We start from the raw sequence: 22,496 nt of genomic DNA, 5'->3' as shown, positions 1-22,496 counted from the left end.
GCCCGTGTCGGTGTCGTCGTCGTAGGCGACTAATGGTGACGGTTTGTTTACCTTTACGGCAGAGGCGGTTCCACCCGCAGACTGGCCAAAATGCGCGTCACGGTAGGACAGCGTTGTTGCCTCAACGGCAAACATTTGAGCATTCAAATTAATCGGTTGACAGGAAAAATATGATTAAAGCGTTCGTTCCGAGCGGGAGACCGCCCAGATGGCATCGCCATAAATGTTGTTTCCGAATGCCGAATACTGTTTTGTTTACAATCCGATGAAACCGTTTAATTTGCTGATGAGTAGATCAGAAGCGAAACGCGACCGGGGCTTTACTTTGGGGTGCGGGCCGTGGTAACAGTTTGATGGAAAACTATTTTTATTCATAGAAATTGAATCGAAAATGTTGCGTTCTACTTCTCCTTTGATATTTAATTATACTTTATAGACAGACTTTGCATTCGGCTTGTTAAACCAAGGAATAAGTGTCTGGGAATTTGGGTTTTCGCCGATTCATAAAAGCTGTGATGGCATAGCTTAAGGAAAGCTAACCTTACGATGACCCGGAAAGGTGTGCCACATATCTATGGAGCCATATCATGCAAACCCATTTAGCAAAGGACCTCGAAGCCGAGCGAGACATAAAGGCGAGGCTTCTACCGTGACTCGGCGCTGGTTTGAATTTGGATAATTGTCGTTGTTTGACTAACAGTAGTTAAATTTTTAAGTTCTTTCTGAAGTTAAGTTCTTTTTGAAAATTCCATGATTTACTCAATTTAATTTTATGAAATATGGTGAAGAACCAAATGAAGATTTGGTGCACGGTGACTGCTTTTCGTGACTGTAAGCGGATGGAAAATGAAAATTTATGCCCTCATAATATGATTCAAAGGAAAAAAAACGTGTCCTAGTTTTCAAACCAAGTGGTCCATGTAAAGACATTTGAATGTTAAAACAAAGATGAAGAGCACTGAGTTAAAAGCACAGTTGAATAATACTCGTAATTTAATTTGGGTGTGAAACCTGTGCTTGTACAACATTTGCTACTTTCATCTTGTTCTGTGTGAACGAAAAATCTAATTTCACACGGTTTGCCTTGCAATGTTCTACCATAGATTCACTGCATTCCGGTGAAAAAAGCATTAAGTGCAGTTCTGAAAGCGTTATAGCATAAAACTGTGCTATTTCAAGCATTCGATTTTGCGTTCAGTAATCAAAAGTGGAATTCTGCTACGGAGCACGCGAGAAAAATTCATTCATACATCTTCTGCTGATCGGCACTCTACTGAATCAATTAAGTATAAGAAGCGTGTCCGGCGGAATGTGTTAGAAAACACTGCCCGAGTACAATTATTTAATTAATAAGCAATGAAGTGGAGGCGATACATCGGCACGCAAGATCTATTACAGGAGGTGTTGAATGCAGGCTTGAGAAACGATCCGTTTGTGAGGAGGTTCGTTGAAAATGATGGAACAAAAAATAACTGTTGGCTATAGTTTTAGTTGCTTTGTGGTCCACAATAGCTTTGCTATCCATCATTTTGATTGTCGATAGTTTTTTGTTTTAATTTTGTTCACCCTGTTAGCTATTTTATGCGATGGAAAATGACAGCTTCAAAATAAAAAAATAATACATTTTGCATGAATTGTGCCATTGAATGTTTCGTTTATCCATGCGTCACTGAATTCCCCTAATTGAGCAATTTGTAGTACAAATCACAAATGTGTATCACAAATTATGCCACGCAGCGGCTTAATCGCACAAGTAAATACCCGATTCATAGCCACATTGGTTGTGTCGTTCCACAAAAAAAAGATCCATTGACTAACCGTCGCTCATACATATTATACGCCTTTGGCGTTCACCAATTATCGAACAATCGTTGGCCCTGTTTTGGAGAACATAATAGTGTCCACCAAAATGCCCCACCAACCTATTAATGACGCGTAGTACTTGATTTGCGGATCGGTTAACATAACTGTCAACGGTCTCCACCCACAGCAGGGACCACTTCCTCTCTGAAGTCTGCAGGCCTGACAAATTATTATATTAGCCGCGGTCGCAAGCCATTAAAGTTTATCATACATTGGGCAGCAGACGCTGGCGTGCCTAGGCTGAGGTACACTGGGGTACATTTCTGTAAATTAGTTGCGTAAAAAAATGCCAGTTTAAAAGTTTATTTCAAGCCTAATTGAGGCTTAATTTATAGTTAAAATTCAATTCTAATTTCATGTCCGCTTTCAACTTTAACTAAAAGTCCAACTTCAAGTACAATTTCTAGTCAGATTACAAATACAGTTTTAAGTCCAATTTAACCCCAATTTATAAACATTTCAAGTTAAGTGATGGTGGGAAATTCCAAAGTCGGAGCATTATGTTCTGTCATATGGATATTTTTCGAAATATAGTATAATGTTCGGAATTTGTCAGCTCCCGATTTAGTCTGCCCCCGATTTTATCAGCTTTTCATCCCGATTTTGTCAGCCTATAAATTTCGCTTAACTTTTATGATTTTAAACATGATTTATAATACTTTTCAGCCTACTTAAGACTATTCTGATTCTCTGGGGATGGTTTTTGAATAAAATGAAGCCTTCTTGCGAGTTATTCGGGGTCAAAAATAGGGTATTTTTATAGTAAAAGTTCTATACTTCCTAAACAAGCAAAGATAGAGGTGTACTATATTCAGCAATGTTGTGTATTTTTACTATTTGTACAACTTTGTAAAACAGTAAAAAGTCATACAACAACTACAAAAACAGCTAAAATAGAAAAACTTATTTTAAAGATTTTTCTATCTTTGCTGAAGAGATAGAAGGTTACTGTCTTCAACAAAATTTCTTGTAATAATAAGCTGTAAAACTTTGCACAACACATCAATGTGTTATATTGAAACTGAAGAAAAATAAATTTTTTATTGCACTTTTAGGGGGATTAATCAAAATTTGAATTCCACTGGACAATATAACTTTTAGTTCTAAGATTTTCAACTCTAACTCTTTCGAATGTTCCATAAACCTAAAACCAAGTTTTCCCGCTCAAATCTAATGCGCACCAAAAAAGGTTCTGCACCAATGTGCTGTGCCAGGCACTATGGGCCAGAAATTTAAATTTAGGGACACAAGTATTTGCGGTTAAACGACATGTCTCAGCTCAATGTGGTCTTCGGCAACTTTTTGAATAAAAAATTGATGCATATTTTGAAGGGGTCGTCCAATATTGAAGCGTTACTTAAACAACAATTGAAGTAATAACTCTTTGAGTAAACTTTTTTTCACCTTTTTGGTTTCAAAATATTAAAGATAAACCAATTACAATTATTTTTTCTGAAGATTTCAAACTTCTATCTTTTACCCATTTTCAGCAATAGACCTTTGTTTATAAACGACCCCTCAAACCACATTTCTTCTTGTGACATGTTTATTCCAACAGACAGCTCGATGTGCTGTTCTAGAAAATGTTTTACACATAAAAGAGGAATATTTTTGCTGAAGACTGTTTTGCTTTATATGCATTAATAATTAAGATATAACTGATTTTAGGTTAAAAACCGTCTGATGAAAAATCCGAATATTTTAGCCATCTGCAAGTATCTGCAATTAGTTTGCATACCAATTTGTAGCGAATTGTTAAAGTTATCTGCCCAAATGTGTATTTCAGAGAATACCTAGGAATATCATGGCTGGGAATATCTGGGAATAGTGCGGTTTTTTTCATACATTTTATAACTTAATAAATATGCGTCCTAGCGTCAAACGGTCTTCGCAGAAAATATGTATTTCAACATACTGAATAACTTTGTAGAACATTTGAAAGCAATAAAATAATCGTGTGCAAAGTTATTGAGTGTAATTGATTTTCAAGTGCTCTTTTTTAACACATCCTTTTATTTCGCAACCGGTAAGAGATAGATAGTTACTTTGTTCAGCAAAGTTGGTTATTTTAGTATGTTCTGCAACTTTTGGAGAAAAAAACTTTTTTTTAATTAGGCCATTACAAATATTTTATAAAGTTTTTGTCCTTCCGGTGTTCGGTCACTGAAGGGTGGGGGGGCGAAAAAAAACTGAATTTTTTATTCGAGCAAACAAAAACATGGATTTTAAGAATTTTTATTTAAGGTTTAAACGTGAAAACCGAATCTATTCTTGCTTATAATATATACGTTATTATTTTCTATGCAAAAATATACGAAAAAAGTCAAAAACGAAGGAAAATTTTTTTGGACGATTTTCGGAAATTCCATTGTTCGAATTTCAATTTCTGTTTCGTGCTAGAAGTGTTAATTCAACTCGGAGACTCATTTTTCGAGTTTTTCAGACTGTAGAGCCCACAGACAATTGATTTTATAAAAAGAAATTTGACTCATATCCTACAAATTATTTTTTTGCCCCCCCCCCCCCCCATTTTTCAAGCCAAGGGGGGGGGGGGTGACAAAAACTTTAAATATGATTTGCAATGGTCTTATTTAAGAAAACAAAAGTTTGTATCACCCTAACAGGTGAATTCATGGTCACCCTAATAGTGCAGGAAGATGCGCTATATTTTATTATTTTACTTCTCCGAAGAACCACCCTTGAAAAATACACATTTTTCATCAGGCGGTTTTCAACCTAAAATCAGTTATATCTAATTAATTAATGCAAAAAAAAAGCAAAATAGTCTTCTGCAAAAATATTCCTCTTTTATGTGCAAAATGTTGTCTAGAACATCACATTGAGCTGTCTATTGAAATAAACATGTTACAAGACGAAATGTAATTTGAGGGGTCGTTTATAAGCAAAGGTCTATTGCTGAAAATGGGTAAAAGGTAGAAGTTTGATATCTTCAGAAAAAATACTTGTAATTGGTTTATCTTTAATATTTTGAAACCAAAAAGGCGAAAAAAAATCTCTCAAAAAGTTATTACTTAAATTGTTGTTAAAGTTACACCTAAATATTGGACGACCCCTTCAAAATATGCATCATTTTTTTATTCAAAAAGTTGCCGAAAATTACATTGAGCTGAGACATACCGTTTAACCGCAAATATATATATCCCGAAATTTTAATTTCTGGCCCATAGTGCCCGGTTCATTGAGCTTTCGGTACCAATTGAGGGTTAAAATGTAATTTTTAGTAAAAGTCTTCGATATTGCAAGGTCTTAAGTCTTGAATGTTGAAAATTTTTTCGAAGAACTTTTTTCCCGATTTTGTCAGTTTCCCCATTTTGCCAGCCCAAAATTCAACATGGTGCTGACAAAATCAGAACATTACTGTAGTGTTTTTTTTGTTAGCCAATTTCTAATTTTTTTGATAAAATTATTTGTTCTTGTTCTTCCTTCCAGTTATTGCCGAAAAATTCGGGTTTTCGGAGTATTTACCTAATTTAAAAATTCATATCTCATGAATCGAGTTTCATATGAACAAGAGAGAAAAAAAAACAAAAGAGAGGAAAGTGAACAGAAAAAGATTGTGGGCAGAAGAGAGTAGAAAAATGAGAGAAAAGAAGAAAAAAAGGTTAAGAAAACGAAGACGAAATTGATAAAAAACGAGAAAAAACGCGGTACAAAAAGAGGCAAAGAAAAAGGAAAAATAAGGGAGGAAGCGAGAACAGAAAAAGAAGAAACTGGGTAGAAAAAAGGAAAATGGAAACAACCGGTTAAAACGGAAAAGAAAATACAGAACGTAACAGAAAACGGGAACATAATAAGAGAATGAACGTAACGAAAAAAACAGAAAAGAAGTTAAGGGAACATAAACGACCAAACATTTTAAAAAAACATTTTTTTTTATTTCAGATTTTGATTTTGCAGTCTTTTCCGCTTATTTTGATACTAAATTTGTAATGATCCGATCACGGGAAGTGGCCGAAAAACGATCATACACATAAGCATTCCAGGGCGGCGTGGAACAACCTTGCTTGAGAAAAACGAAAAAGGAGAAAAATAGATACCTGAAAAAATAAAATTTTGTCTACTTTTTCTTTTTTCTCTGGCTGTGTTTCGTTTATAAACCTCAAAAGTTATAAAAGTCTTTGTCAAGCTACTACCAATAAAATAAAAAAAAGTTAGTTCTAATACGTTGTGTAGTTTCTGAGAAAAAGGTACATAAAGTTTGAAAATCGTGGTTTTCCAGGAGAGGCGTTCTATTCCGCCGAAGTTGTTCCATGCCGCACTGGAATGCTTATGTGTATGATCGTTTTTCGGTCACTTCCCGTAGTTGGATCATTACAAATTTAGTATCAAAATAAGCGGAAAAGACTGCAAAATCAAAATCTGAAATAAAAAAACAATGATTTTTTCAAAAATTTTAGTCATTCATGTCCCCTTAAAAAGGGAAAAAGGCTAAAATGGCAAAACGAAAAGTAAAAGAGGAAAAACGTGCCAAAAATCGTGACAGAAAAAAACACACAGTGAAAGAGGAAACAGCGGACCGAAAGAAGAAAACTAAATCGAGGAAAAACGAGACATAAGAGAAAAACTGAACAGGAAACAAGTGAAACCAAGAAGGAAAAGAAGAATAGCGAGATAGTAAAAAAAAGAACCGATAGAGTAAATGACGTAAATGGAAAAAATAGGTCAAACAAGATGTACAAGGAAAAACATGAGACGAAAAACGAAAAAGTGGCACAGAAAAAGTAGAGAAAAAAAGAAAGAAGGAAAACGGACCAAAATAAAAGATAAACAAGGAGAGAATAAACGACAAATGAGATCCAAAAAACTGAAGACCAAAAGGAAAAAGGGAGTCTCTAAACATGACAGAATACAAGTAAAAACGGAGCCTCTAAGAGACAGACGAAGACGAAAAACTAAAATTAAAGAAGATAAGAAGATACTGATGATAGAAAATACGAAAACTGGAAATGAGAAAATATAAAAGGAAAGAGAAAAGACGGTAAACGGGAGAAAACAATCAAAAATTACAAAAAATAATTAAAAACTCTTTTGAACTAGGTAGAAAAAATAAGACAGAAAACGATGAGAAAAAGCGTGACAGAAAAAAATAAATATGAAAAAAAACTTTAAAAAAAGACAAAGAATAAAAACTGGCATAAAAACCTGCCAGAAAAAATAGAAACGAAAAAAATTGAAGAGAAAACGAGGGAAAAAGGCAAAAAGGGAGCACTAAAGAGAAAAAGATTGTGGACGGACGAGAGTAGAAAAATGAGAGAAAAGAAGGAAAAACTATTTGAACCCACAACATACCCTGGCGGGTTATAATCTCGGATTATAGGTTGGTTCGACTTTTGCACCTTCCAGCATTGGACAAAAGATAAGACTTGATAGGTACTTTCCCCTGCCGTCCCTTCATCAATTGTAGAACCAAAAAATTTTCAAAAAAATATTAATATATGCTTGACCGCATTTCAAAACACGAGATTTGGCCAAAAAATGAAGCAGCAAAGCAGATTGAAGGAGAAAAGAGCATATATAATATATAATAAGAGCAAAAATATGTCAAAAACAGGACAAACGTGATAGAAAAAGAGGTAAAACATACGAACGAGAAAGAAAGAGAAGAAAAACAGGCGTAAAAAGTAGGAAAACGAAAAAAATCCATGAGCGAATGGGAGGAAACACGGAATATAAAAAGAGGAAAAAAGGCTTTAAAGAAGAGACTTAGTAGAAAGAGATTGTGAAGGAAAGAGAGTAGGAAAATGAGAGAAAAGAAAGAAAAAACGATAGAGTAAACGAGGAAACCGATGTAGCGATTGTAGGAACGGATAATATAGAATGTAACATTTACCAAAGAAAGTGGATAAGTTTGAACTGATGAGTCCTTTTTTTAATGAAACCTAAAACCCGTAATGGAATTTGTATTAGAGGTTTTCTTGAAGTTGTACAACTTGTATATGAGAAAGAAAAACCAATGAATGGAAATATGATCAGATATTATCAGTAGAAAGAACAAAATAATGTCGCGGTGGTCCCACTTTAACTGCTTCTCGCAATCTCCTTCTGAAATGACTTGGAGCTCTGTAAGGAAGAGGGGGGCGATGTAGCACCCGCGCCCTTTTTCATAATTTAACACGTCATTGACTTAGTTTCCGCCCCGCATTGTATTGACCTAGTTTACCGTTTACTTAAGTCAGCGGAAGCGCTTATGGTCACCCCGGCTTTACATTTTTCGCATCGACAGACGAGAAATGTTTGGTTTAAACCAGCAGTGAGCTACTGTGATGTTTTTTTTGTCAATAGCGAGCTGCCACGCGTTACCAGTATACCGTATGCAGTACCTCAGCGCTAGGAAAACCGTTCTGAATAAACCAATTAGCAGCCGGGCGTTTTCGGGTGGAACTAACCCGGAAAGAACAGAAAATGTCCGTAGCTCGTCGGGAGCTATCACCGAGAATGAAAGCGCGTACAAAATGGACACATAAATATAAAAGGAGAAAGAATGTGATAGAAAAGTAGAAAAAGGAGAAGAGATAATACCGGAGCAGGAGAAACGATCACAGAAAAAGAAAAAAAATGAAAAAGAAAGAGAAAAGAAAACAAACAGAACGTAACAAAAAAGCGAGATATAATAAGAGAAGGAACGGAACAGACGAAAACGAAAAAACAAAAAAGGAGTTAAAAGGGAAACTGAAACTGAAAACTAGGACCGTGAAAAAACTACGAAATGAAAGAGAAAGGAGGAAAAATTAGACAAGTAGAGGAACAGAAAAACCGTGATGAAAACCGTGATGAGGGAAAACGGGAGAAAAAATGGTAAAACACGAGAGAGAAACAATAAAGAACAACTAGCATAAAAAAGGAAAATGAAAGAAGAATCGTGGCAGAATGGGACGGAAATCGGGGTCAAAAAAAGAAAAAAGGTTAAAATGAAGAGAAAACGAGGTAAAAAAGGCAACAAATAATAGACAGGACTGAAAAAGATCGTGTCCGGAAAAAAGTAGAAAAATAATAGAGAAGAAAGAAAATAAATAAAACGAGGAAGCAAAATAGACAAAAAAGGAGAAAAAACGGGGTAGAAACAGAGGACAAGAGATAGGAAAAATACGGGTGCGCGAGAACAGAAAAAGAAGAAAAAAGTAGAAAAAATTAAAATGGAAAAGAAAAGGGTTAAAACGGAAAAAAAGACAGATGCTACGTTAAAAGAGGAAGTTAACAGGAGCTAATACGGAACATAATGGAACGAGAAAGAAACAGAAAAAGAATTAAAAAGAAAAAAAGGCGAGATCGAAAACACGAAAAAGGTGACAGAAAATGGAAAACGGGAAAGAGGAAGGGAAAACGAAACCAAAAAGTAAAAACGGAACCGGCAATAAGTGGAACCAATTCCCTCTTGAGAGAGAGAGAGAGAGAGAGAGAGAGAGAGAGAGAGAGAGAGAGAGAGAGAGCGAGAGAGAGAGAGTACATGAGAAAAAAACTAAACAAGCGAAAGAGCAAACCAATAAAAGAACAAACTTGATATGATAGAAGAAAAACAGAGCCTCTAAGAAATGAAATTCAGAACGAGCGAAGACGAAAAACGAGGAGGAAAGAAGATAAAAAGATAATGATGATAGAAAAAGTCGAAAATTGGAAATAAGTAAACTAAAAAGGGAAGAAAAGAAGGCGGGAAGGGAAGAAGAACGAGAGAAAAAAGAAAAATAACATAAAATAAGAAGAAAACTAGTTTGAAAATTAGAAAGAAAAAAATTAGACAGCAAGCAATGAAACACGTAACAAAGAAGAGCAGGAGGAAAAGAGGAAAAATGGAAGGAAAAAGAAGAAAAGTATGCGCAAAAACTAAAAAACGAATCACAAAAATGATAAAACATGCGAGAGCCTAATTTATTTCCAATTTAAAGTTAAATTCCAATTCTGATTTCAAAGTCAATTCGTACAATTCAAATTTCAATTGCATGTCTAACTTCAAATACAATCCCTCATGTCTAATTCCAAGTAAAGATTCCAGTCGCAATTATTTCAAATTAAAGTCCAATTTCCAATTTAAATTTATTTTTTTTTGTGATAAATAATAATAAACCAAAATATTCTTCTGCAAAGGTCTTGTGCCCTACCCTTTGTTCATATCTGGGCACGCTAGTGGCAACAGGCCTGACTCTTCCAGCATTAGTAATTTGTCTGGATACATGCTTGAATTCGGTCGTTTCAATGACGGAGCTGCACTTTCCACGGGTGGTGGTATTCAATATGCGTCATCATCTTAGTAGTGCTACCAACGAAAGTCAAAGGGCGAGCTACTTTGACGTCGCCCCGTTTTGATGGCTGTCAAATCATCTTCCCCGAGTTAACCTCATGAGCGATGACGCCAGTTTGTGATGTCATTCATCGCAGCATACGTTGGAAGTTCCGTGGGAAGCACACTCCAAACGCATAAACACAAACGGGTCAATTCATCGGAGCTGGCCGGTGCGTGTTTTGGAGGGCCAAAAATACTTGAAAGTGTCCCCACACGATACCGTTTTGTTGCACAGCTGGATTGAATTCATCGATTGTAACCCGTTGACTGTTATAATGACGACCTCGCTTAACTTTAGTACCCAACGAACGTACGTAAATTGATTGGTCTTTACATTATTCCTCGATGATGTCAGTCTCGATACCTACTAGTCAGTCAGCCTGGGGTCTAACACGGGAAGGAGGAGGGGGCCCCACCGATTAATATTTATGGGTTGCTACAACTATTCAACCGCTACCGTACCGAGTCGCACCGTAATATTGCAAGTCGGGTATCGGATTTACCCGCTGGCACTTTTTCTGCTTGATCCAACCCATGTTACACCCAAAACAAAATCCGCGCAACGATGAAAAAGATTAATTTCTTCGACTCACGTATTGAGTTTCATTCACAGGACAGGACCCATTTCGTGCTACACACATTAGGCTATGTGCCAAAAATAATCTTGCCATAAGCTTTCGAGCGGATAAATGTCAAACTTGCACACGGGCTAAAATCACTTCTGATTTAGCTTTCCGGGAGTGTTAAAAGAACCCAACTTTGCTCTGCTCCAAAGCAATTATCTGATGGCTCTGATGGCTGAAAATGATAGAAACAGCGATAGAAAAATAAGACTTCATACCTACTTCCATTAGAGTGTAGCGAACGGCTCGCCCCGACGACGACGACGACGACGGCGACTAAGTGTCACTATGCATGATGATCATTCATCAAAATGATGGAAACGATGTTAAGCTCCTGATCGGGAGGCTTTTGTTTGAATATTCATCCCCGGGCCGAGATAGATTCATTCGTTAATGGGTTTAGCATCTCATGACAGTGAACTAGGTTGATTTGAAAACGCAAACAATGCGATGAGCATGGAAAACAAGTTGTGCAATTGTTTTGTTGTTTTGTTTTAAACCATAAACAAAAAACTTCAAAAATCTTAGAGAAAAGAGTGATTTTGGTTCCGGGTTTGAACCAGACATATACGGTGCCGTTAAATACAAACTTATGAAGATGTTGAAACCACCTAACATGTTATTATTTTAGTCAATTTAGTCTTTTCGCAGCTCGGCGAGAAAAAATCGTGAAAAAAGTCCCAACTTTGCAATTGGAATTGTTTATAAAAATGAACTATTTTTTTGAAATTACAAACTATGTTTGCCACGAGCATTTAAAATAAAGAGATTTTTTCAGATTACTTTAAAAAAATCATATTTTGCGATTTTGAACAGTATCATCGAACGTAAAAAATAATATTTCGTCGAGAAAAAAATTTTGACTGTAAATTTCTCGTGGAATGACCCATACATGGATAGAAGACTGTGAAGTTTGTCACGGGCATAATCATAAAAATAATCAGACACCAAATAATAACATACCTAAGTATTTCAGCGCCTCGCTGAACAAACTCACAGCAATAAAACATCGCTCCTGTAAAAACACGTATTTTTAACAAAAATTTAGCAATTGGCCGAAAAACACGAAATATCGAAGACCGAATGTCTGTGTGTGTACACTGAAGTGGCCAGCCTGGAGTACGCTGGGGCACGTGCCCTTTCAAATTCAATATAAAACAAAATAATTTTGGCAATTCAGAAATCCGCAGTTTGTAATTTAATCTGCCATTATTTCCGATAAGTAATTTTTTTGAGTAAATATAGTTCCAGTTTCAAGTTCAATTTTAAGTCCAGTTCTATTTTAAAATTCAAGTTTAGTTTTTTTAAGCCGAATTTAATTTTAAGACCAAATTCATTTCTAATTTCATACCCAATTTCAACAGTGATTTCAAAAAATGACGAAAACGAAAAAGTAAAGATGGAAATCTGGATAGAAAAAGAAGAGAAATAGGGGACAAAAAAATGAAAAAACGAGAGAAAAAGAAAGAGACCAAAAGAGAAAAGGAGAGGCGAACCAGCCGCAGACTGAAAACCTCTGTAATATAGAATTTAAAAAAAAAAGAAAAAAAAGAGAAAAGAATAACGAGAGAGAAAAAAGAAACTCGATAGAGGCAATGAAAGAAAGAGATCAAACGAGATGTAAAACGAAAAAGGTAGAACAAAAAAACGGGGAACGCAGAAAACATAGTATTTTTTCCAAACAATTGGAGAGAAACACAACACAAAGGGAACCAAAAACAGAATTAACATGACAGACAAGAAGGAAAAACTGGACATCTAAAAGAGGAAAAATAGAACAGATGAACATGAAAACTGAGAAGGAAAGGAGATAAAAAGAGTTAGAAATAGACGGTAACTGGAAACGAAAGAAAATCACCGAAAGAAAATTGATTAATATGGGAAGTGAAAAGATGGAAGATGGGAAAGGTTTTAGTGGAAAACAGTAGGAAGAATATGACAAAAAAAGAAAAAACGGGATAGCGAGCAATTAAAAACGGAACAATGAAACAGGAAATACGGAACAGCAAAAAAACAACGAAAAGAGGAGAAACGGAAGGGAAAGAAATAAAGGTGAGTGGGAACCCAAAAAAAACGGTGCAGAGAAAAAGCTGAAACGGAACAAAAAGTGAACAAAGTTCACAAAGTTCCAGTTTATTTTCATTTTTTTTATGGTTTTTTCCTTCGTTCAGTGCTTTTCTTCATCTTCTTCTGTCCAAACCTCTTTGTTTTTTGCCTCGAGAAAAAAAGACTCTATCGGATTCTCCTTTTCCACTCTCACGTTTTCCTCTTTATCATTTGTTCAGTTTTCGGTACGTTTTCCTTCGTTGTCTTTTCCATTTTTTCTCCTGTCTCATTTTTCCTTTTTTGCTTCCGGACTTAAATTAGGCTTGAATTTGAACTCAAAGTAGGAATTTAAATTGCACTTAAAATTCTACTGGAAATTGCGATTAAATTAGACTTGAAACTAAGCTTGAATTTAATCTATAACTGGACTTGAAGTTAGAACTATTTTACGCAATTCGTTTTATTTCTTGCAAAACTTGAGGCCGAATAAATTGAAAACTGCAAATTTCTGGGTAACAGAAATTATTTTGGTGTACCGTGAACGTACCAAATTCTGCGCAGTAAAGACATTTTATGATTCTTCCGCTATTCTAAGTATTCTAGATTTAAATTAACAACGTGGATAGCAGCAACGTGTAGTGTTACGGTCTATAATATCTAGTAAAAAATATGGGAATTATAAGTCGACCAACAATTGAGTATATTTTTTGTTTTGTAAACTTATCCACAGCGCCTAATTCTGCGCACTCTCTTGTCCATGTTCCTAATTCTGCGCATGTTTGCTCCTAATTCTGCGCACCCAAAAAGTTAAAATAAATACTCCTGTCATGCTGTTTATGTCTTTATACGCTGAAAGCACACAAAAAATCCGGCATTAGCCATTACCATAATTAAATCCATCATCCGGCCTTCTTGTGCTGTTCGGGTGGCAAAGGAATATTGTTATCATTTTGATTGCCTCATTTTAAATATTTTATTCTCGATAACGTGAAGGACGAATTGATTTGGGTTTTCTGCTTACTGAACATTACACTATAGACTAATACTAAAAATTGTGTTTTCATATAGAAACCACTTCCCCACTCTCTGACAGCCCCATGAGGTTGGACATTAAAAAAAATAGAAGACATGGTTTCATGAACTGGCGCTCGTAGGTTCGGACCCCGAGACACAGCACAGGATTCCAATCAATGCAAGTTAAAGATTCTACTTGAATTTTCATGCCTCTATACCTCAGTCATTTGGGTGAGGTTGAGTATTCTTTCGCGATTTCTTCGTAGGATACATTACTGCGCAGAATTTGGAACATGAATAAAAAATCTGTGCCTAAATCTGCGCATTATTCCATCGCATTTTTCTAAGAAAAGCAATGCATGCAATCACTCTTTTTGTCTAAAACATGACTAAAATTAATTTTTTTTAATTATGCTGGGTAATTTGATGATTGCAAAGAATTTCGATCATAAATTTGTTAATTTTCTAGAAGGACAATCTTAGCGTTGGTGCTAACGACGATGCTTTCTGCCATGTAAAATACCATCAGTTTCACGTTAAATAATTTCGCTCTCAAATATTATGGCCCGTTTGTGAATAATGACGTAATATTTCAACAGACATTTATAAAAAAAATAACGCAATGATCATAGTTATGCACAATGTTAAAAAATACTTATATAAAGAAAAATGCGCAGGATTAGGAGCTGCACAGAATTAGGAGCGGTCACGGTACATTACTTTACATTTTACAGAGAAGGTGAGGCACGTGCTTCTGTCTGGGCACGCCAATGAGTGTGGAGACAAGCGAGTGACAGGATAGGGAATGCTGCTCAGTGTAGACTCCCAAGAATGGTTTAGTGGGGCGAAGTGTTACATTAAAGAAGGGCATTCAAAATTGTTGTAAATAATCTATAGCTATAAAAATGGATTTCTGTCTGTCTGTCTGTCGGTATGTTCCTTATAGAATCGAAAACTACTGAACCGATCGGCGTGAAAATTTGCATGCAGAGGTTTTTGGAGCCAGGGAAGGTTCTTATAATAGTTAGAGACCCCTCCCATCACTAAGGGGGGGGGGGGCTCCCCTATAAATAAAATACAAATTTCTGCATGATTAGAGAACTAATCAAGCAAATGAAACCAAATGTGGCATGTGGGGATCTTAGAATTAAGAAGATTTTTTTGAAGTAGGACTACGTCTTTGTTTACTATACTGGGTAGGGTAGCACTTTGTGAAAATGAAAATAGAAGTGTATCGTTTGAATGAAAGATTTCAAATGCTTGGAACTTCTATACTACTGAACGAAACATAACTGTTAATATGTCGTTGGAAAGAGAAAATGTCCAGTAATTTTATAGCAACATAATTATAATAATCTTTCATACGCTTAATAGTGAAAATGTATGTTAAAACAAGGTCAAATTTCGTTAACATGGAAGGCTAGCGGTAAGTACGAATGACAAGCGGGAGCACACTGCAATGATGGCTGCCAGTAAAAGTTTTTTGGTGCAGGACACAATGAATCGATGCCGATAACCTACGTGCCTGTTGCCTTCAGGGGTGTGAAATTGTCAAAATTTAGCGGACAAAATACCCATGGATGACAACAACTCTGAAGTAGCCTTCATAGCGAAAATAACAGCTAGTAATAGTTAAATTATAGCTATATTTAAATAATTTCTGATTAGTTTCAGTTGTTTTAAGATGAATCAATCAGTAAGTAGGCACCAGAATCATAAGTACCAAAACCAATGGGTGTGGCATGAACAATGTATGTAGTTTAACACCCACACAACCCCTCTAGTTGCCATTCATGCCAAAAGGGAAAGACATCCGATATTTGCGCTGAACTTGCTTTGGCTTTGATGTTATTTGTAACCAATGGCCCTTTTAAGGGCCACCAACAAATTAAATGAAGTTTAAATAAAATTTTTCGTAATCTGCAATTCGTATTTATAATGGCAAATTAACTTTCTTGTAAAAATGTTTAGATTATCGTACCTAAAACGCTAAATATATGCTACTTTTGTAGCATTCCCTCCAAACTACCAAGCTATAGCACTGTAAAATTCCCTAAACCAACTTTTGCTGTTGCTGATACATTGAAGAGATATTTGCAGCTGAAAGAAAATTCAATTTTATAGCATAGCATAGCATAGCATAGACAACCGTACACATCATGGGTGGCTGATATGGTGTACCTGTAAGTACACCATACACCTGGCCATGTCCTTACGATTGTAGAAATAGGTACGTTAGTTGAACACCTACTATAAGAGGATGCGCAAAAACTCACGCAATCTTCATAGATGTTCTTGTACCCAGTAATATGAATATGATACGATATGAATAAAACATTAAAAAATAAATGAAATGGAACATATATGCGAAAAATAGAACAATCTCACCAGCAATCCGCCGAATGAAATATAATTGCGTCATGTGAGTCTCCATCAGTGCATCTAATATCCAATAATCAATTTAATCCTTCCTTCTGATATCCATGACCATTATTCAAACTTGCTCGACCAAAGTTTTAACTGTACAGTAGGAGGTGCTTGATGAGCTAGAACGAAACAAATCATTAGAATAACATATGAGACTTACCTGGCCGTGTGGTTCAGCCGTCTGCAAAAAATCTCAGTTTTGAGATCAGGCATCTGGAAACCACGCGGCGTCGCACCTCCTAGCTTAGCTACTCAATAGAGTATTACCGGGTACGGCCGCGTGGAGGCGCTAGGTAGGAGCTTGGGCTGGCGAAAGCTATGTTGGTCGCTTTCTCGTTTGCCTTCCCCATTTCATACCCAGCTGAAAGAAAATTCAATTTTATTTACAATTATTACTTGACGCTGAAGGCCACCAAGGCTGATTGATGGATGATATTCACATTTATCTTGAAACATTTACTAGGAGCTCGAATGTCATGATAAGTATGTGCTTTCCGGGACAGAATTTTGGTTAATTCAATCACCAACAAGAAACTAACGAAGATCTGAACCTCACGAGCGGTTTCCGTAGCGCATCTGCTCACTGTTTTAATGAGCCAAGCTGGAGGCGATAGATACTCATAAACATACACATGCCAGAAATGCAGTCTGTATAAGTCCTTGCTCTAATAATCTGACATAAAGGAATACTTCATCGAGTAAAACAGGTTATCAAAATATTACAATATAATGTTAACATAGGCCTACGTCACCCTTTCGTACAACCCTTAGGGCTGTATACCTTGTAGTTTTTCTATGGTGAATAATGATCCCTCCCCGTTTTAAGAGTGGGGGGGGGGGCTCCCAAACAAATAAAATACAAATTTCCTCTTATCTAGAGAACCAACAAAGTAAATGGAACCAAATTTGGGATGTGAGGGTTTTCGGAGGCAAGAATTTTTTCTGCGATGAATCTCCCCTGTTTAGGAGGGGGGGGGGGCTCCCATACAAATGAAACACAAGTTTCCTCATAACTCGAAAACTAATCAAGTAAATGCAACCTAATTTGGCACGTGGGGGATTTTAGAGGCATGAATTTATTTTATGATTGTTTAAGATCCCTCACCCCTGTGGTAGTGAGATAAGGACTCTCATACAAATAAAACAGATATTTTTACGTAACTCAAAAACTAATCGAACTCAAGAAATTTTAGACTCTTCCATAAAACATTAGTCAATAAGGCTACTACAAATATTTTATTAAGTTCTTGTCCTTCCAGTGTTGGGTAACTGAACGGAAAGAGAATTTTTTAATCGAGTAAAACTAACCCATTTTTAAATAAAGTTTAAAGTTTGTATGAAGTCATTTTTCGAGTTCTTTAGACTGTAGAGCCCGCAGACAATTGATTTTATTAAAAAAGAATTCGACCCACAAATTATTTTTTGCCCTCCGATTTTTGAAGCCAATTTTAAAAACTGTAAAAATAATTTGCCGGCTTTCGCTCCGCTTTATCACTCGCTTTCTGGCTGAGCAATGGGAGGAGTTGTTTTCTACTTTACTGTGAGGAAACATTGCAAATTTGTTTATTAAACTACCCATGCTTTCATAGTTACGTAACTGCCAAAATGAATCATCTAAGGTTGAACTCCTCAGAAACTTGCAAAACTCGAGATTGTGACAAAGATCATTCGAGATTCATGATTTATGTACAACACAGTTTAATTTATGGCAACACGAAGTTTGCCGGGTCAGCTAGTCTTATATATAAAAATGGATTTCTGTCTGTCTGTCTGTATGCTCCTTATAGAATCGAAAACTGCTGAACCGATCGGCGTGAAAATTTGAATGTAGGGGTTTTTTGGGGCCATGGCAGATTCTTATGATGGTTAGAGACCCCTCCCCCCACTAAAGGGGGGCTCCTATACAAATGAAACACAAATTTCAGCATAACTCGAGAACTAATCAGGAAAATGGAACCAAATTTGGCATGTGGGGGATTTTGGAGGCAGGATTTTTTTATGATGGTTTGAGACCCCTCACCCCTGTGGTAGGGGAATAAGGACTCTCATACAAATAAAACAGAAATTTTTTGCGTAACTCAAAAACTAATCGAACCCGAGAAATTTTGGACTCTTCCATAAAACATAAAACAATTAATAACAAGAACACCAAAATCTATCTGCAGCCCCCCGCAGAAATCACCTCTGTCTAGGTTTATTTGTTTTCCTGACCTCTTTTATTTTACTTCAGTTGGGTCCGAACGAGCGACAACGAGTAAGGAGACGATCACCCCGAGGATCGAAATGGTACTTTCCACGAAAAGGTTTTTCGCGAAATGGCATTCGGCGAAATGTTATACAATCACGGCGAATATTTAAGTGCTATCCGCTTTATTTTATCTGACTAAGTAATGGAAGGATTGTTGTCTACTTTACTGTGAAAAAAATTGAAAATTTGTAAATTAAACCACCCATGCTTTCATAGTGACGTAACTGCCAAAATGAATTATCTAGGTTTGCCGGGTCAGCTAGTGATGAACAAAAATAACGAAAGGGTATCGATTTCTCTTGATTCGTGTAACAATCATTTGTCTCATGTTACAATCTATGATACTACATATTATCATCATTAAAAATAACCTGTTGACGTAACAAATCCAACACTTTTTTTCCTGCGAGGAATCGACCTACCTAATCATAACGGTTATCATTAATCTGACTCAGATCCCGCTCGAAAACAAAAACCTACCGCCGCGCTGAATCTGAAAGATTGCATTTCAATCGAAAAACAACTTCATCGTTCGTTGGTTATTCGTTGCGCTTATCCTCCGCTGACAGGTTTGTCTTGTTTACCTCTAAATGTGTGACCACGATGATAAATGGTCGAATGACCGGACGAATCAACGACGGAACTGTCTGTCTGTCTGTCCGTCTGTGGGAGGGCACAAATATTAATCATTCACCGGTTCCGAACCGTTCCGGGTGCTGTTGTTGCAAACATTGCAACGCCAGCTCCAGTCCGTGTTCGTCCAGTATGGAACGTGCCAACTTTTGGACATGCTTGAGAGTTCGGTTCCATTGTTTGGTTCCGCTTTTCTGAACGACGACGACACTTTCGTTTTTTTACTCAGTTTTTTGGAATAACGGTTTTACGTTAGATGGACAGTCAATAAAATGTTAATGAACATGTTTAATTTAATCCCTTGAAAAAATTAGGCTGAATCCACAATGTTTTAGTAGATAACAATCCAAATTTACAATTTTTATGGAGTGCTTTATAATTGTTGCTTTGAGTCATAAGCTAACAAACGGTATAACATGGTAATTAGGTAATTCCTTCACGTGCACTAGGCGCTCCGGTAGCTTTTCCTATACGACACTGCCCCGTGGACCGACACAGTGGGACCGAATATACTTGGAGAGTGGAACCCCATCGTAGCTCGCAGCCCAAGCTGGCATGCTGAACCGCACATACATTTTCACCGGATTACGTGCGTATTTTGAATTGCTCCATTCAGTAACGCGAGGTAAAATTTATTGGCTGTTCATGAGGCCGGTTTTGAATGCAAACGTTCCACACCGGTGCGACCGTGATCGTGAGTCAGGATACGAACGAACGAACAAACGAACGAACGGCTGACTGACGTAAGGTTAGGTAGGTTGAGTCTACTGGGTGCAGTTTTGTGTTGTAGATCAAGATATAACCGATAGATTTATTAGGAACAAATTCCATTCAAAAGTCACCGCTTCAAAGGTAGAGTTGTTTAAGTAACAAAATTATGTTAAACCATAATCGAACCATTTCGGGTCAATGTAACTGAAAAAGTTACACTTCGACTAGCCTTTGTCAAGCACAATCTTACCCATTTTTCTACTATAAAAACACAGATTTCTTTGCCCATAGTAATTATAATGCAACTAAAGCAGACGAGCATTCTATCAGAAACACATAAAACGGAAGCAGACAAAACGCTCCCTTTTTCCAATACTTAGTTGGGGTAGAATAAAGGAATCTGAATCATCACATATTCATGGTGCTTTCGTAGGATCCGTTCCCCCCGGCGCGGCACCAACCGTTACCAACCAATAAATTTCGTTCACATCCACCGAACCACACACAGCCTTAGTACACTAGCTAGAAAGGAAGTGCTTGTTCTTGGGGATGTCTGCGGTTTTGCCAGCGCCAGCGGTGCGACGCGGCGGCTTGCGCTAGGAAAATGGAATGGAAAACCCATAAAAATTGACCTTTGGCTACGGTATGATCGGGTCCCGTATTTATTTTGCATTCGCATCTATTGGTAGGTAGGTAGGTTAGGTACCGACATTTATTTCCATTATCCTGGCTTCGTTTGCATCGAAAAGTGAACCGTCGTCGTTTGTCGTTGTCGTCACTATGTGAACATTACCGCCCGTGCCGGGACGTGGCCGGTCCGGAAAGGTGCAGCAAAGAATAGTATATGCACATGACAGGGTTTTGATATTCAAAGGGATTTCTAAGGACGGATTTAGTTTTGCGGAAAGGTATTTGATAAAATGTAGACCGGAAGGGTTCCGAAAGGGCACCGTATGAAATTGTGCTTCGAAGAAAGAGAAATATAGAAGCAACAACATAACTTCAAACGACATAAAAGTGTTCTAGCTGACTGAAACCGATCAAACAATTTTTTTCACGTCAGTAAGAAAACATTTCCATTAAAGTAAATCATGGCCTGCAACAACTTTTATTTTTGCAGTAAGATAAATAATCGGAAGATAAATTTTGCAGTCCTCAAAGTAGCACGCAGAAAAAAAGGAAAATAAAACAAAATCGTTTATAATTAACTTCAGCAACAACTTACTGGCTGAAACACTGCGTACCAAAAAACGGTCAGCAACCCCATCGGCATCGTACCGTCGTGGCGTGGTGGCCGTGAGCCATCTGCTTCCCGAAACCGACAAGTCATCAAACAAGATAAATTGGTTGCGATATCTCCATAGTTTGCGTATGCGTATGCTTTGCATCCGACCAAAAACATTCATTCGCACGCAAATTCTCAAGGGTGACGGCGTTCCGCTTCGCGAAGGATTAGAATGTTCACAATCCGAACGAACGAACAGGCGAACGTCGCTCAAACTGCTCTGAACTAAGTGGCAGAGAAAGCGCAAGCAGATATTGTGCCCCACTTCAAAATTTAAACTGATTCGTTGTTTTCTTCCTTCTCTTTTTCCCCCCACGCAGCTTCCCCCCAACCGGCCAGCAGCAGCAGTAGTAGTCTTTCAAAGGAACGGAGAGGCGGCGGCGGCGGCGGGTCAGCTCTCGAGGATGATTACGAGGATGACTACGACGACGATGATGAACCGTCGAAGGAAAGTGCCGACAATGAGATTAACAATCCGAATCCTTCGCTGGCCAGCCAGCTGCTGACGAGGAATCACACCATCGAAACGGAGCTGGATGATACCGTCACCCTGCCCTGTCGGATACAGAATCCAGAAAGTAAGTTGCGTCTTTATTTGTTCCTCAATTCCAACTTTATGTTTAGGTTTGAGTTTAATTTCATATCCATTGCAAAATCTAATGTTAAGTTCAATTTAAAATCCTAAACATACTTTTATTTCCAGTTTGAGTTTAATTTAAGAATTTCAAGTTAAGTGATAATGGAAAACACCAAACACAATTTGAAAAATCAAGTTCTGTAACAAGAAAGTTTTCTTGAAATATTCTTGTTCTATCATCTTATGCCAATTTCTAATCTGTTAATGATTCAATATAAATTGCTGATTGCTGATTGTTGTTGCTGAGAAACTCGGTTTTTGTGAATATTTACGTACCAAAAAATTCAAAAATTCATATCGGATGGACCAAACATCATAGAGTAATCGGTTTCTTAAGAAAATGTAAGCAGAGAGAGAGGAAGAGAGAGAGAGTGAGTGAATACGAAACAAAAAGAGGAAGCTGCCCAAGTCACAATTCTAAAGCCGCTTGATTTTATTTTAGTTTTATAAAGGTTTTTTTGCGGTATGAAGCACTGCACAGCACAGAAATTTCTTCTTTTTTTGCCCTTCTCCTGAGTCCTAATTTTCCTCTGTTTCGTTTTTCGTCATTTTTATTCCGGTTATCCTCGGTTTCAAGCTTATTTTTCCTTATTTCCAGTCTCATTTTTTGTCATTTTCGGTACCGTTCCGACTATTTCTATTTTTCCGGTTCTGGTTTCCGTCTTTATCGCTGTTTAACTGTTTCGTTCTTACGAACACTATGTTTTACTTTT

At 37.0% G+C, this 22,496-nt stretch overlaps 1 protein-coding gene across 1 annotated transcript in view; it reads left to right on the top strand.

The window, feature by feature from the left end:
• Positions 1 to 22,496, top strand: part of LOC128735284 (synaptogenesis protein syg-2) — a 91,070-nt gene that overhangs the window by 43,325 nt on the left and 25,249 nt on the right. The window contains exon 3 of the mRNA XM_053829775.1: positions 21,467 to 21,724. Coding sequence (XP_053685750.1) covers positions 21,467 to 21,724 — 258 coding nt within the window. The remainder of the gene's footprint in view (positions 1 to 21,466; positions 21,725 to 22,496) is intronic.

Source organism: Sabethes cyaneus, chromosome 2, assembly GCF_943734655.1.
Source record: "Sabethes cyaneus chromosome 2, idSabCyanKW18_F2, whole genome shotgun sequence".
Classification (NCBI taxonomy): Eukaryota; Metazoa; Arthropoda; class Insecta; order Diptera; family Culicidae; genus Sabethes; species Sabethes cyaneus.
The sequence above is the reverse complement of the archived record's forward strand: the minus strand, read 5'-3'. Positions and strand labels throughout refer to the sequence as shown.